This window comes from Plecotus auritus (genome assembly GCF_963455305.1).
Source record: "Plecotus auritus genome assembly, chromosome: 3".
Lineage (NCBI taxonomy): Eukaryota > Metazoa > Chordata > Mammalia > Chiroptera > Vespertilionidae > Plecotus > Plecotus auritus.
In genome coordinates this window covers 99,301,748-99,314,920 of record NC_137772.1, presented here as the reverse complement: position 1 = coordinate 99,314,920, position 13,173 = coordinate 99,301,748, and the positions used below count along the sequence as shown (strand labels likewise).

Here is a 13,173-nt window from a genome sequence, read left to right as displayed (position 1 = left end):
GCTTGTGGTGACTCTCTCGTCATCCAGGAGACTGTCGGCCCCGACACCTCCTGAACCACGAACTGGCTCTCACTGCCTCTCAAACGTAATCTTAAATAAACAAGAAATTTCTCTCATAAAAATTTAATCGTGATTGAAGTGCAATGAACGGGAAGTTAGAATTCTGGTTGCAAAGCATTGAAGTTGAAAGCAGGAACTATCTCATACTCACCTTTAATATTCCATGAATTAATCTGAGGCCTTACAAGAAAAAGAAAAATTTACAGGACCATTGGAGTCAAAAGGCTATATTTATGAGATTAAAGAAGCAAATCAGGGAACTTAAGACTCTATGACTCATTTAGTTATTGATTAAAGAGACAGTTTATTCACAGGGTTTTTCAAATACAAACAAAATAGCATTTTTTTTTTTACAAAGTGAATATTGAAATAAATGTGGTACAGCACAGTATAGTAATAGACAAAAGAAACAAGATCTAATGCCTGAAAAAAAGGATTGAAATATTCCCCTTTACTTCATAAGTATATCATAGCAGAAGCTACTCAGAGAAATGAAGCATGTTTTGAATAATATTGAAACACAAAGTCTTAACTGTAAAGATCTGCATAAACAGTGACAACATATTGAGGGCATAAAAAGTTTATGCAGAATATACAAAATACTGATAGAGTGGCTTATTGGTACATTTATTAGGTTTAATGTATGCTTTATAAAGTGACAATACAGCATTTTAAATGTGTATTAAAAACAGAGGAGTAATGCATACCTAAACCTCTGTACAGTCTTTGTGACAATTTTATATGTTTGTGCATGGGCATATGTGTGAATGTGTATGTCTTTATGTGCTTGTGTGCTTTCAGAAGCGCCATGACCTACAGGGAACATCTGCAGGTTACCCGACTTCTCAACATAATACTGTTTCTACTAGCCCTTTTGATGATCTGAGTCCTTATCTTAAAAAAAAATCTAAAACCCTTGTGTGCATATATAGATTTGTTTTGCCTGCATATATGTTCTACATTAATAATATTCTATGGAATAGAAACAACTAATACCTCCTCAATATTTTTAGCCTTTGGTCCATTTTTTTTTTCTATCATTCTAAGCGCTCTTTCTTTTATAAATCTTGTACAACCCTTCCACAATATATAATGTTTCTGATTCCATTGGATTTTATTTCATTAGCGTTGTATTAATTAGAACCACTATTCCATCTTTTGAAAGTAGCCTGATTTTTTAGTACCTCCAAGCCCCTTCAGCCCATCTTCTCCTCTCTTTTTTCTTGGTGGCTCCATCTTAGTATGGGTACTGCTTCTGTTTCTTGCCAGAGAAGCAAGCCAGCCACGTGCACAGAAGTATGGCAGCAGCAGCACCTGCTCCTGTGCAGTAGTAGGCCCAGCCGATTTCACACTTACCTAGAGACACAAGAAGGAAAGAGAAAGCAGGCATAGATCAGGATGATTTTGTATGTGTGTTCCTAATGGACAGAAGTGACATTGAAATACCCACTGTAAATGTGGTACACTCAATCAAATGGAATGAAAACACATGCTGAAAATTATCTCAAGACTGAAGAACGCAAGAATGGTTTCTTTGCATTTCAGAAAGATCTTAAGGCCTATGCCTCCTGCCTCCAATGGCCACAGTCCTAATGAAGAAAAGGAAGAAAGGCAATTATCAGGATAGAAAAGATGAAGCTATTAAATCGAATTTAAATCAACCAAACTCATATGCATAATGAGGTACCTTAGGAAAAATTCAAAATAGATACAATCCTTCTGAAAAGAACCACTCTATGGAGGAGACCCATCTGAAGGATTATGTTGAATTGAATACTGCTATTTACATGTAATTGTTAAATGTTTGAACTGGAGAAGAAAAACTCTCAGGTTCTTCTGAGGTCAACACTCACCTTTAAATTAAAGCACCATGTAAATGAGAACATAATGACAAGGTCCAAATGATCTCTCAGACTTGGCTTAGTACTTGTACTAATAATAACATCCACAATACTAAAAATACAATTAGTAAAAAACAAAACAAAACAAAACAGGGGCAGTTATATTAATTACAGAGAAAGCAGACTTCCAAGCAAGATGTTATCAGGGATAACAAAAAGCATGATACAGGAGTCAATTCTCCCAAAAGACATACTAATCCATAAATGGGTATGCGCCTAACAATAGAACATCAAACTATGTGAGGTAAAAACTGACAGATTTCAAGGAGAAATGGATAAATTCATTATCATAGTTGGAGACTTCAATACCCCTCTATTAAAAATGGATAGGTCCAGCAGGTATAAAAAGCCTGTAAGGATATAGTTGAACTCAACAACACCAATAATCAATTAAATATAATTTACATTGACAGCCTACATCTAAGAACAATAGAATACACATTCTTCTCAATGAAGATGAAATATTCACTAAGATTCTGGGCCATAAAAAAAACTTAACACATTTAAAAGAATATAAATCATACAATGTCTGCTTTTAGATCACAATGGAATTAAATTAGAAATAGATAACATAAAAATGACTAGAAAATTCCCCAAATTTGTGGACATTAAACAACACACTTTTAAATAACACATGTGCCAAAAAAGAAATATCAAGAGAAATTTTAGAATATTTTGAACCAAGTGAAAATAACACAACTTATCAAAATTTGCAGGTTTCAGTAAAAACAGCACTTAGAAGAAAATTGAATGCAAATATTAGAAAAAAATGTCTAATATTAATTATCTGTTTCCACTTTAGAAACATAGGTTTCTAAATAAGAATTAGAGTAGAAATCAATGACATTCTATGAGGCCAGCATTACACTAACACCAAAACCAGACACAGATATTACAAGAAAAGAAAGTTATAGATAAACATCTCTCATGAACATAGATCCAAAAATCCTCAACAAAATATTAGCAAATTAAATCCAACAACATATAAAAAAGAATTATACACAGGGGAAGGTGGGAGTAAGGGGGAGAGATTAACCAAAGGATTTGTATGCATGCATGTAAGCATAACCAATGGACACAGACACCAGGGGGGTGAGGGCATGAGTAGGGGTTGGGGATAGTGGGCAGGCAATGGGGGGGGGGCGGTGGGGTGGGATAAGGACACATATGTAATACCTTAATCAGTAAAGAAAAAAAAGAATTATACACCATGACCAAGTGATATTTATCCCAGGCATAAAGGCTGGTTCAACAATTGAAAATTAATTAATACAATCCATCACATCAATAGACTAAAAAAAATTACATGATCAAGTCAATAGATGCAGAAAAGTATTTGACAAATCACTCACTTACTAATGACAAAAATTGCCAGTAAAATAGAGGGGAATTTTCTCAACCTGTTTAAAAATTCTATAAAAATCCTATTGCTAATATCATAGTTAATGTGAGAAACTCAAAACTTTCTCACTAAAATCAGGTGCAAAGCAAGGATGTATCCTCTCACCTTTCCTTTTCAATATGAACTAGAAATCCTTGTTAATGCAATAAGGCAGGAAAAGAAAACAAAAGCTATACAATTTAGGGAAAAAAATAAATATGTCTTTGTAGATAATATAATTGTCTATGTAGAAAATGTGAAAGAATCCACAAAATGCTCTGGAACTAATAAACAATTATAGCAAGATTGTAGGATACAAGGGTCATATATAAAAGTCAACTATTCCTTATATACCAGCAATGAACAGGTAGAATTTGAAATTGGAAACACAATACCTTCATATTATACCCAAAAAGTAAAATAATTAGATGTAATTCTAACAAAATATATACAAAATCAAAGAACTAAATAAATGGTGAGGTATTTCATGTTCATAGAAAGGAAGAACCAATATTGTCAACATGTTAGTTCCTCCCAATTTGACCTATATATTCAATGCAATCTCAATCAAAATCCCAGCAAGCTTTTTGTGGACATTGACAAACTGTTTCTAAAGTTTATAAGGAGAGGCAAAAGACCCAGAAAGCCAACATAATATTAAGGAAGAAAAACAAAGTTAGTCAACTGACACTACCTGACTTCAAGACTTACCTTAAATCTCCAGTAATTGGTGAAGAATAGACAACTTGCTCAATAGAACAGATGAGTGAACCAAGATATGGAACCCTATAAATATAGTCAACTGATCTTTGACAAAAGAGCAAAGAAAATACAATGGAGCAAAGATAGTCTTTTCATCAAATGATGTTGGAACAACCTGACATCCATGTGCTAAATAAATAAATAAATAAATAAATAAATAAATAGAAACTAGACACAGACCTTACACTCTTTACAAAATTAACTCAAAATAAATCATAGATCTAAATGTAACACCCCAAACTTCTAGAAGATAAGTTAAATGAAAACCTAGATGACCTTGAGTATGGTGATGACTCCAAATAGAACACCAAAGGTAAAAGCCATTAAAGAACTAATTGATAAGCTGGACTTCATTAAAATTTAAAAACTGAAAGACAGTATCAAGAGAATGAGACTACAAGCCACAGACTGGGAGAAAATATTTGCGAAAGACACAGCTAATAAAGGACTGTTATTCAAAATAGACAAAAAAAAAAACTTTTAAAACTCAACAATCAAATAAACAAACAAGTTCATTAAAAATGAGCTAAATGTCGTAACAAATACCTTACCAAAGAAGACATACAGATGACAAATAAGCATATAAAATTATGCTCTACATCCGATACCATCAGGGAAATTCAATGAGATACCACTACACAACTATTAGAATGGCAAAAATATGGAACATTGACACCACCAAATGCTGACAAAGATGTAGAACATCTCATACATTCGTGGTAAGAATGTAAAATATCACAGTCACATTGAAAACAGTTTGAAGTTTTCTTAAAGAACTAAACATATTCTCACCATACAATCCAGCAATCACACTCCTTGATATTTACCCAAAAAAGCTGAAAACTTATGTCCACATCAAAATTTGCACATGGATTTTAATATCAGCTTTATCCATAATTTCCAAAACTTTGAAGCAACCAAGATGCCCTCAGAGCTAGGACTCAAACCTGTACAACTTGTAAGAATAAAAAGTCACTGACTCAAAATATCCTGAGATAATTAAATGGGTTTCTGTATTCATTAATCATTTTTATTTTTATAGCATCCATGTTATTCTTTTAGAGTGCACAGAATGGAAGGCTTCTATACCTCTCATGAAACATTGTCTTTTCTTTACCAATTTTAATCAATCTTTTAGTCTTATAATCTGATCAGAAAATACTCCAGCAACAACTGTTTTCCTCTCTTTTCTTTTGTTCTTGTTTGCACATTATATTAGACATAAACACATGCACCAACATACTTGAATTTCATATTCATTAAACATATAATAAGCCATAGATTGAAAACCCTATCCCTGTTTTACAAGTCAGGTAGTTTTATCTTGTTCATTAATAATGCCTCTATTCCATCTAATAAAAGAATAATATGCAAATTGACCATCACTCCAACACACAAGATAGCCACCCCCATGTGGACACAAGATGGTTGCCACAAGATGGCCTGCAGGGGAGGGCAGTTGTGGGTGATCAGGCCAGCAGGGGAGGGCAGTTAGGGGTGACCAGGCGGCAGAGGAGGGCAGCTGGGGGAGACCAGGCCAGTAGGGGAGGGCACTTGGGGGGGGGGGGACCAGGCCTGCAGGGGAGGGCAGTTGGGGGCGACCAGGCCTGCAGGGGAGAGCAATTAGGGGTGACTAGGCTGGCAAGGGAGGGCAGTTAGGGGTGACCAGGCTGGCAAGGGAGGGCAATTAGGGGTTACCGGGCTGGCAGAGGAGGGCAGTTGGGGACGACCAGGCCTGCAGGGGAGGACAGTTAGGGCCAATTGGGCCGGCAGGGGAGCAGTTAGGTGTCGATCATGCTGGCAGGGGAGCGGTTAGGGCAGCCGTGGGCAAACTACGGCCCGCGGGCCGGATCCGGCCCGTTCGGCTGTTCTATCTGGCCCGCGGAGCCGAAAGAGCGGAGGGTTCTCTTGCTCTCCCCTCTGCTCCTTTACTTTGAATTTATATTAGTTCACACAAACACTCCATCCATGCTTTTGTTCCGGCCCTCCGGTCCAGTTTAAGAACCCATTGTGGCCCTCGAGTCAAAAAGTTTGCCCACCCCTGGGGGTGATCAAGCTGGCAGGCAGAAGGGATTAGTGGCAATCAGGCAGGCAGGGAGGTAAGAGGTTGAGAGCCAGCAGTCCTGGATTGTGAGAGGGATGTCCGACTGCCTGTTTAGGCTTGATCCTGTTTAGGCAGTCGGACATCCCTCGAGGGGTCCCAGATTGGAGAGAGTACAGGCTGGGCTGAGGGACACCCCCCCATGCACAAATTTCGTGCACTGGGCCTCTAGTCAAAGTATATAAAGACAGGTGTAGCATCCAATTTGACTTCATATCTTTATTGATGTTTACTAGAGGGGTAGGTAGCATGTGACCTATTTACAGATTAGAACGCTAGGTGAGGCAAAGTTAAGTGAGTCATTGGCTTGTCACCATAAGTAGAGAGGCAAAATTTGATTAAGGGCTTCCACATCTCAAAAGTACTCTAGGGCATTACCTATGCACACAGACAATAAGCTGTTATTCAGTTCTCAACCTACATGCCATCCTTGATTTCTCTTTTCCAATATCCAATGATAATAATAGTTTTAAAATAGCAACTTATTGATTGATTTACTTATTGATTATTATTTGTTTTAAATTGTTAGAAGAGCTTTACAATAAAGAAATACTAGTGTATTTAATCCTCAGAAGAATATGATGTGAATAGGTAAATGAGTATCACCCCAATCAGTCAGATGGAAAAAGTAAGGCCAAGGAAAGTTCAATAACTTGATAAAAGATTTACTGTTACTAAGTGGCAAGCCCTTTCTAGTTCTCTCTCCAAAATTCATACAGTGTCATATCACTTATCAAATGTCTGCAGCACCTCTGGGCAGTCTTACCTGCCCTCATTGCTTTCTGGTCTCCCTGCTTCTACTTACAACATCACCAACAACAAATCAGGTAGCTTTCTTAAAAAAAAAAAAAAAGTTAAGTCCCTCTCTAACTTAAAGAAAGTCCTCTATGAATTCTCCAAAATCCAATCTCCTTTCAATGCCTGTAAGTCTTTAAATGAACTGATATTTGCCTTCCTCTAAGACCTCATAACTACCTTCCCTCATCTTTTTTTTCTGACCACACTGGCTGCCTTCTCTGTATCATATCAGGCTTGTTGCTGGCTTGGGTGCTTCACACATTATTCCTTCCATCCAGAAAATTTTACATCCAGATCACTACAGATCTGACTCCTTCTCAAATGGCCTCTACAAAGATACCTCCCATTCCACACCTGCCTCATCACAGCCACTCTACCCCTCACTTCACTTGCCTGCCTATGTAGAACTTTTCCATGGTTTGTAAATACCTTGTGCATATGTTTAATTTCAGTGTCAATTAGGGGAGATCGTTGTATATTTTGTTCTCCACTGTACTCCTACAACAGTGCCTGGCTCATAATAGGCACTCGATAAATAAATGTTGAGTTCAAAGTGAGGAAATAGAAAAATAGAAAGAAAGGAAGCAAAATAGGCAAAGAGCCTGTCCTTGAAAAACACAGTAATTCCAGAATTTTATTTTAAGAGCCACTCTAGTGCTATTTTGGCACTGAACTTTTGGAGAGAAGTAACCATGCATTTACAGCCTCGTGCAGAGTGTGTTAAAATTGAACAGGATGATAGCTTCTCCTGAAAGATCACATCTCCACCTCAGGGATGGTTTCACTGGAACAATGACCTCCATTAATACTGATAGATAGTGTAAGAATTTTTCAAGGGTAACAGAATCCCTTCATGGATCATATTTGCTGATAACCACAGGCTAATGTGGCTGTGACTCTTGGGAATATTCCATTTTGAATTATTTTCTAACTAGATTCAATAAATCTAGGATGAAAATTTAATAGGTGACTAAGAGATGGCAAGTTTCAGAATCTTTCAAAAAGTCAGCAAAATTTGTGGTCAGTCTATTTAACAAAGGGCTCATAACATAGAACACAATCAATTGTTCATTAATAACAAGTTATTGACTGACAAACAGTTCCATGACCTAACATGAAAAGCATAATGATTATATCTTCCTTAATTATTGGACACTTTCTTGAGAAAAGTAGCTGGTGAGGCTAATTATTTGAGCATAATATATGTGATTAGTATTGAATAAAGATGGAAAAAGAAGCTACTAAAGAATTGACTACCAAAGGATCAAAGAGAGAGAGAGAGAGCGCAGAATATTTTTCAGCAAGGAAGTCAATAAAATAGCAGCATTTCAAACTTTAGGGGAACTGCAGCAGATGATGTGTATGTTCTACCCAATTCCTTTGGATCATTTTGCTGGCTCTGGGCTCTCATCCCTCAGCTTCTGCTTTGCTCCTAACACCTTATATGTATGTGCAAACCTCATCAGTAACCTGTGAGTATAGAGCCACTTTACCTCAATATTCAGAGAGCTGAAGTGCCCCCTGGCATAAGTGTGAAAGCCACTTTCTTGTCTCCAGGGGGCACAAACTCTGTAGTGCAATGAATGTTCCAGAGCTCTGGTGAGTTCAGACTGAGACTGGGACCTCACCTAAAAAATATACCCTTACTTAGTTTTTACTCCTTTACTACCTTGCTTTCCAACTTCCTTACTAGTTTTTCCTTGGATCATTTCCTTGATTACTTGAACATGAATCCCCATTTAAGGATCTGCTCTGGGGAACCCAATTTAAGACAAGAGCAAATGAATAAAATCATTTTTGCTTTTCTTTATCACAACAAGGGTCTGTGAAGTTGCTTCAGGTGTCAGAGGTTTAACTGCCCCACCCCACCCACCCACCCACCCAAACCCTGACATTCCCTTCAAGGCCCAGAGCAAGAATAGAGCCCTTAGCACAAGCTGTCTCATACCCTCCCTGCACTACCACCTTCCTGGGGCAAATCCAACTTTTTGACTCATTAAGTTGTATGTGTCATCGCACCTAATAATAGACAAACATGTAAATTGACCGTACCTCTGCTATGCCCACAGCCAATCAGAATGAATATGCAAATTAACCCAACAAAGATGGCCATTAATTTGCATATGTACCTGGGTCTCGGGAACATCCTTGGCACCTAGGTCACTCTGAGCCGGCGATCGAAGGTGTGGGGGCCCCCTGCTCAAGCCTAAAGCCTCGAGCCGAGCCAGCAATAGGCAGGGCGGGGGGCCCCCCTGCCCAAGCCTAAAGCCTCAGGCCAAGGCTTTAGGCTTGAGCAGGGGCCGACCCAGTGATCGGAGGGGTGGGGGCCCCCTGCTCAAGTCTAAAGCCTTGGGCTGAGCCAGGGATTGGAGGGGCGGGTGCCCCCTGCTCAAGCCTAAAACCTTGGGCAGAGGCTTTAGGCTGGGGCAGGAGCTGAGACTGTGATCAGAAGGAAGGGGAAAAAAATCAATGGAAACATATCCTCAGGTGAGGATAAAAAAAAAAAAAAAAGAAATGTTATATCCTATGAAAGACACATCTTGAAAATGCCTAAAGAAAGTTGTCATTTTTTCATGGTGAAGGGACTGGAGTCCGTGTTGATGAAAACACCTTGGCAGCTGCGGTGGCTGGCAGTGGCTGCAGCAGTGGGGTGATGGGGCTGACGCCTTCCCCTGATCAGCCCGGTCGCCTCCCACAAAGGGAGGCCAGACTGCGGCTTAGGTCTGCTCCCTATGGGGAGCGGGCCTAAGCCGTCAGTAGGACATCCCCTGAGGGCTCCCAGTATGTGAGAGGGGGCAGGCTGGGCTGAGGGACCCCACTCCAGTGCACGAATTTCGTGCACCGGGCCCCTAGTTTTAAAATAATTGTTATATTTCTGGAGACTTTCTTGTTTGTTTGTGTCATAAAACATGTAGTCAACTTATCAGACTTACTCTTTATCAGATAAAAATGAGAAAGAAGAAACCTTGAAATAAAAGTGCTTAAAAAATATACTGTAGCCCTAGCTGATTTGGCTCATTGGATAGAGTGTTGGCCTGTGGACTGAAGGGTTCTGGGTTCGATTCTGGTCAAGGGCACATGCTTGGGTTGCGGGCTCAATCCCCAGTAGGGGGCATGCAGGAGGCAGCCGATTGATGATTCTCTCTCATCAGTGATGTTTCTATCTCTCTCTCTCTCTCTCTCCCTTCCTCTCTGAAATAAATAAATAAATAAATAAATAAATAAATAAAAGTATATCATAGAAGAAAATGTTTGAGGATGTCACAAAATATTGCCACTAATTACACAGAAATACAAATTTAATTTGTGATTTATACATTTTATGGCTAAAATTCAGCAACTGACTAAGGTCCAAAATGAGCAAATAATGTTCAATGTGATTAAAAATATATATTTCTCTAGTTCAGATATAAAGGCTTTGATTTACTAAGTAATTCATGAAATAAATAATTAGCAATTCAAAGGCAATTTAATATGGATTTATTCTGGTATTTCAGATTATATAAATATAGTCAGCCCATTAAAGTAGCCTCAAAACAATATGCAAAAGCATACACCACACACAACCACATCTGCTGAGAAGCAAAAAATGGTTATGATCAGTCTAGGAGGATCAAATGTCTCAATAGGTTTTAAGCAAATACAAAAGAAAACAGTAAGTCATCCAACCTCTGATTCTTTCTTTTAAAAAACATATATATTTTTATTGATATCAAAGAGAGAGAAAGAGATAGAAACATCAATGATGAGAGAGAATCATTGATCAGCTGCCTGCATGTCCCACACTGGGAATTGAGCCTCAAACCCTGGCATATGCCCTGACTGGGAATCAAAGTGAGACCACCTGGTTTATAGTGGATGCTCAACCACTGAGCCACGCTGGCCGGGCCAACCTCTGATTCTTGATTCCTTTCCTCCCACTCTTCCTCTCGCCCTCAATTTGTTCATTAATTTAGCAAATATTTAAGTGATTACCCCAACTAGAAATCAGTGGGTGCTGGGGATCTATTTCAGAACAAGATACATACAAGTCCTTGTTATTAAGGAGCTATTGTGTAATCAGGGAAGTATTAAAAAATAATTACTTAGATAATTATATCATGATAAGTGCAATATGTGTTTTGAAGGAAAAAATTAGGATACTAACAGAGCAAATCACAAGAAATCCTATATAATAAAAGGGTAATATGCAAATCGACTGAATGGCAGAATGACCGGTTGCTATGATGCACACTGACCACAAGGAGGCAGACGCTCAATGCAGGAGCTGCTCCCCTGGTGGTCAGTGCACTCCCATGGGGGAGTGCTGCTCAGCCAGAAGCCCTGAGCTGGGCTCATGGCTGGCGAGTGCAGCAGCAGTGGCGGGAGCCTCTCCCGCCTCTGCAGCAGCACTAAGGATGTCCGACTGATGGCTTAGGCCAGCCTTGGGCAAACTACAGCCCGCGGGCCGGATCCGGCTGTTCTATCCGGTTCTCTTGTTCTCCCCTCCGCTCCTTTACTTTGAATTTATATTAGTTCACACAAACACTCCATCCATGCTTTTGTTCCGGCCCTCCAGTCCAGTTTAAGAACCCATTGTGGTCCTTGAGTCAAAAAGTTTGCCCACCCCTGGCTTAGGCCCACTCCCCTAAGCCATCAGTTGGACATCCACCAAGGGCTCCTGGACTGTGAGAGGGTGCACGCTGGGCTGAGGGACCCCCCAGAATGCACGAATTTTGTGCACCGGGCCTCTATAGTGTGGTCAGTAAAGGAAAGCCTTAAGGTATAAATGAAATTTATGTTGAGACCTGACAGATGTGTAGGAGCTAGCCAAGAATGTGGGAGGACAGAGTAGAGTGTATTTGCACTAGAGCAGTGGTCAGCAAACTCATTAGTCAACAGAGCCATATATCAACAGTACAACGATTGAAATTTCTTTTGAAAGCCGAAAACCGACATCTGCGCATGGGCCACGAAGTTTCAATTGCACTGTACGTGTGCGTCCGCACGTGGTATTTTGTGGAAGAGCCACACTCAAGGGGCCAAAGAGCCGCATGTGGCTCGCGAGCCGCAGTTTGCCGACCACTGCACTAGAGGGATGGGAAACAAAATGTATTGGAGAAATTTGGCCATTTGGGGTTTTGTTAAAGTATTGCTCAAGTAAGAGATGGATAACACCTTGTGTGTGACTGAGAGATGGGGTTAAGTGTGACCATCTAGAGCAGCCGTGGGCAAACTATGGCCTGCAGGCCGGATCCGGCCCGTTCGACTGTTCTATCCGGCCCACGGAGCCGAAAGAGCAGAGGGTTCTCTTGCTCTCCCCTCCGCTCCTTTACTTTGAATTTATATTAGTTCACACAAACACTCCATCCATGCTTTTGTTCCGGCCCTCCGGTCCAGTTTAAGAACCCATTGTGGCCCTCGAGTCAAAAAGTTTGCCCACCCCTGATAGAGTTAGAGGGCTTGAAACTTAAAAACTTTCTCTTCAGAATTGTCATCTGTATTGGTAGATGAAATGTGAGGTATTCAACATTAATCAATAAATCTTGAGCACCTACTATATGTGTAGCAATGTTACAGAAACTGTAGATTCAGAAGTGAACAAGACAGACAGGGTCTTTGGTATCATGAAGCTTATGTTCTAGTAAGACCAATTCTTGAGTGTCACACACATCTGTTGCATAATTTTGAAACCATCCCTTGCATATTGTTAAAGAGAAAACCCAAAATGATGTCACTCATGCTAAAAGCCCAAGATAACAGATCTAGATTTAATGCCTGATCTAATTGCATTTTCAACCTCTTATAGAAATGTAATCTTAATTAACAAGCCTGGAAATTTCTGGTCAAGCACCAGTAAGGTAATCTGTCACATGGGCCCTCTCCATTTTCCCAATAGAAAGAATTAATTTGCATGATAAATATCCTTGCCATTCCTTTACCCTCAAAAGCAGATATCCTGGTCTAAAACAATTCTTTCTTTTCTTTTGTTAATAGTTCCCTTGCCCCACCTTCTTCCTATAAAAACCTTCTACCATGAACCCCTCCACATGCTCTTCTAGTTGCTAGATGAGACATAGCCCTTTTTATTAATTGCTTAATTAAGTCAATTAGATCTTCAAATTTATTTAGTTGAATTTTGTTTTTTTTTTTACAATACTTTAACATATGTTGTGTAGAAATTCATTTGA

At 39.4% G+C, this 13,173-nt stretch overlaps 1 protein-coding gene across 1 annotated transcript in view; it reads right to left on the bottom strand.

Annotated features, from left to right (window-relative positions):
• Positions 1-342: 342 nt before the first annotated feature.
• The window catches only part of LHFPL6 (LHFPL tetraspan subfamily member 6), a 277,681-nt gene continuing 264,850 nt past the window's right edge, over positions 343-13,173 (bottom strand). Inside the window, exon 4 of the mRNA XM_080662519.1 lies at positions 343-1,416. Coding sequence (XP_080518645.1) covers positions 1,298-1,416 — 119 coding nt within the window. The 3' untranslated portion in view covers positions 343-1,297. The remainder of the gene's footprint in view (positions 1,417-13,173) is intronic.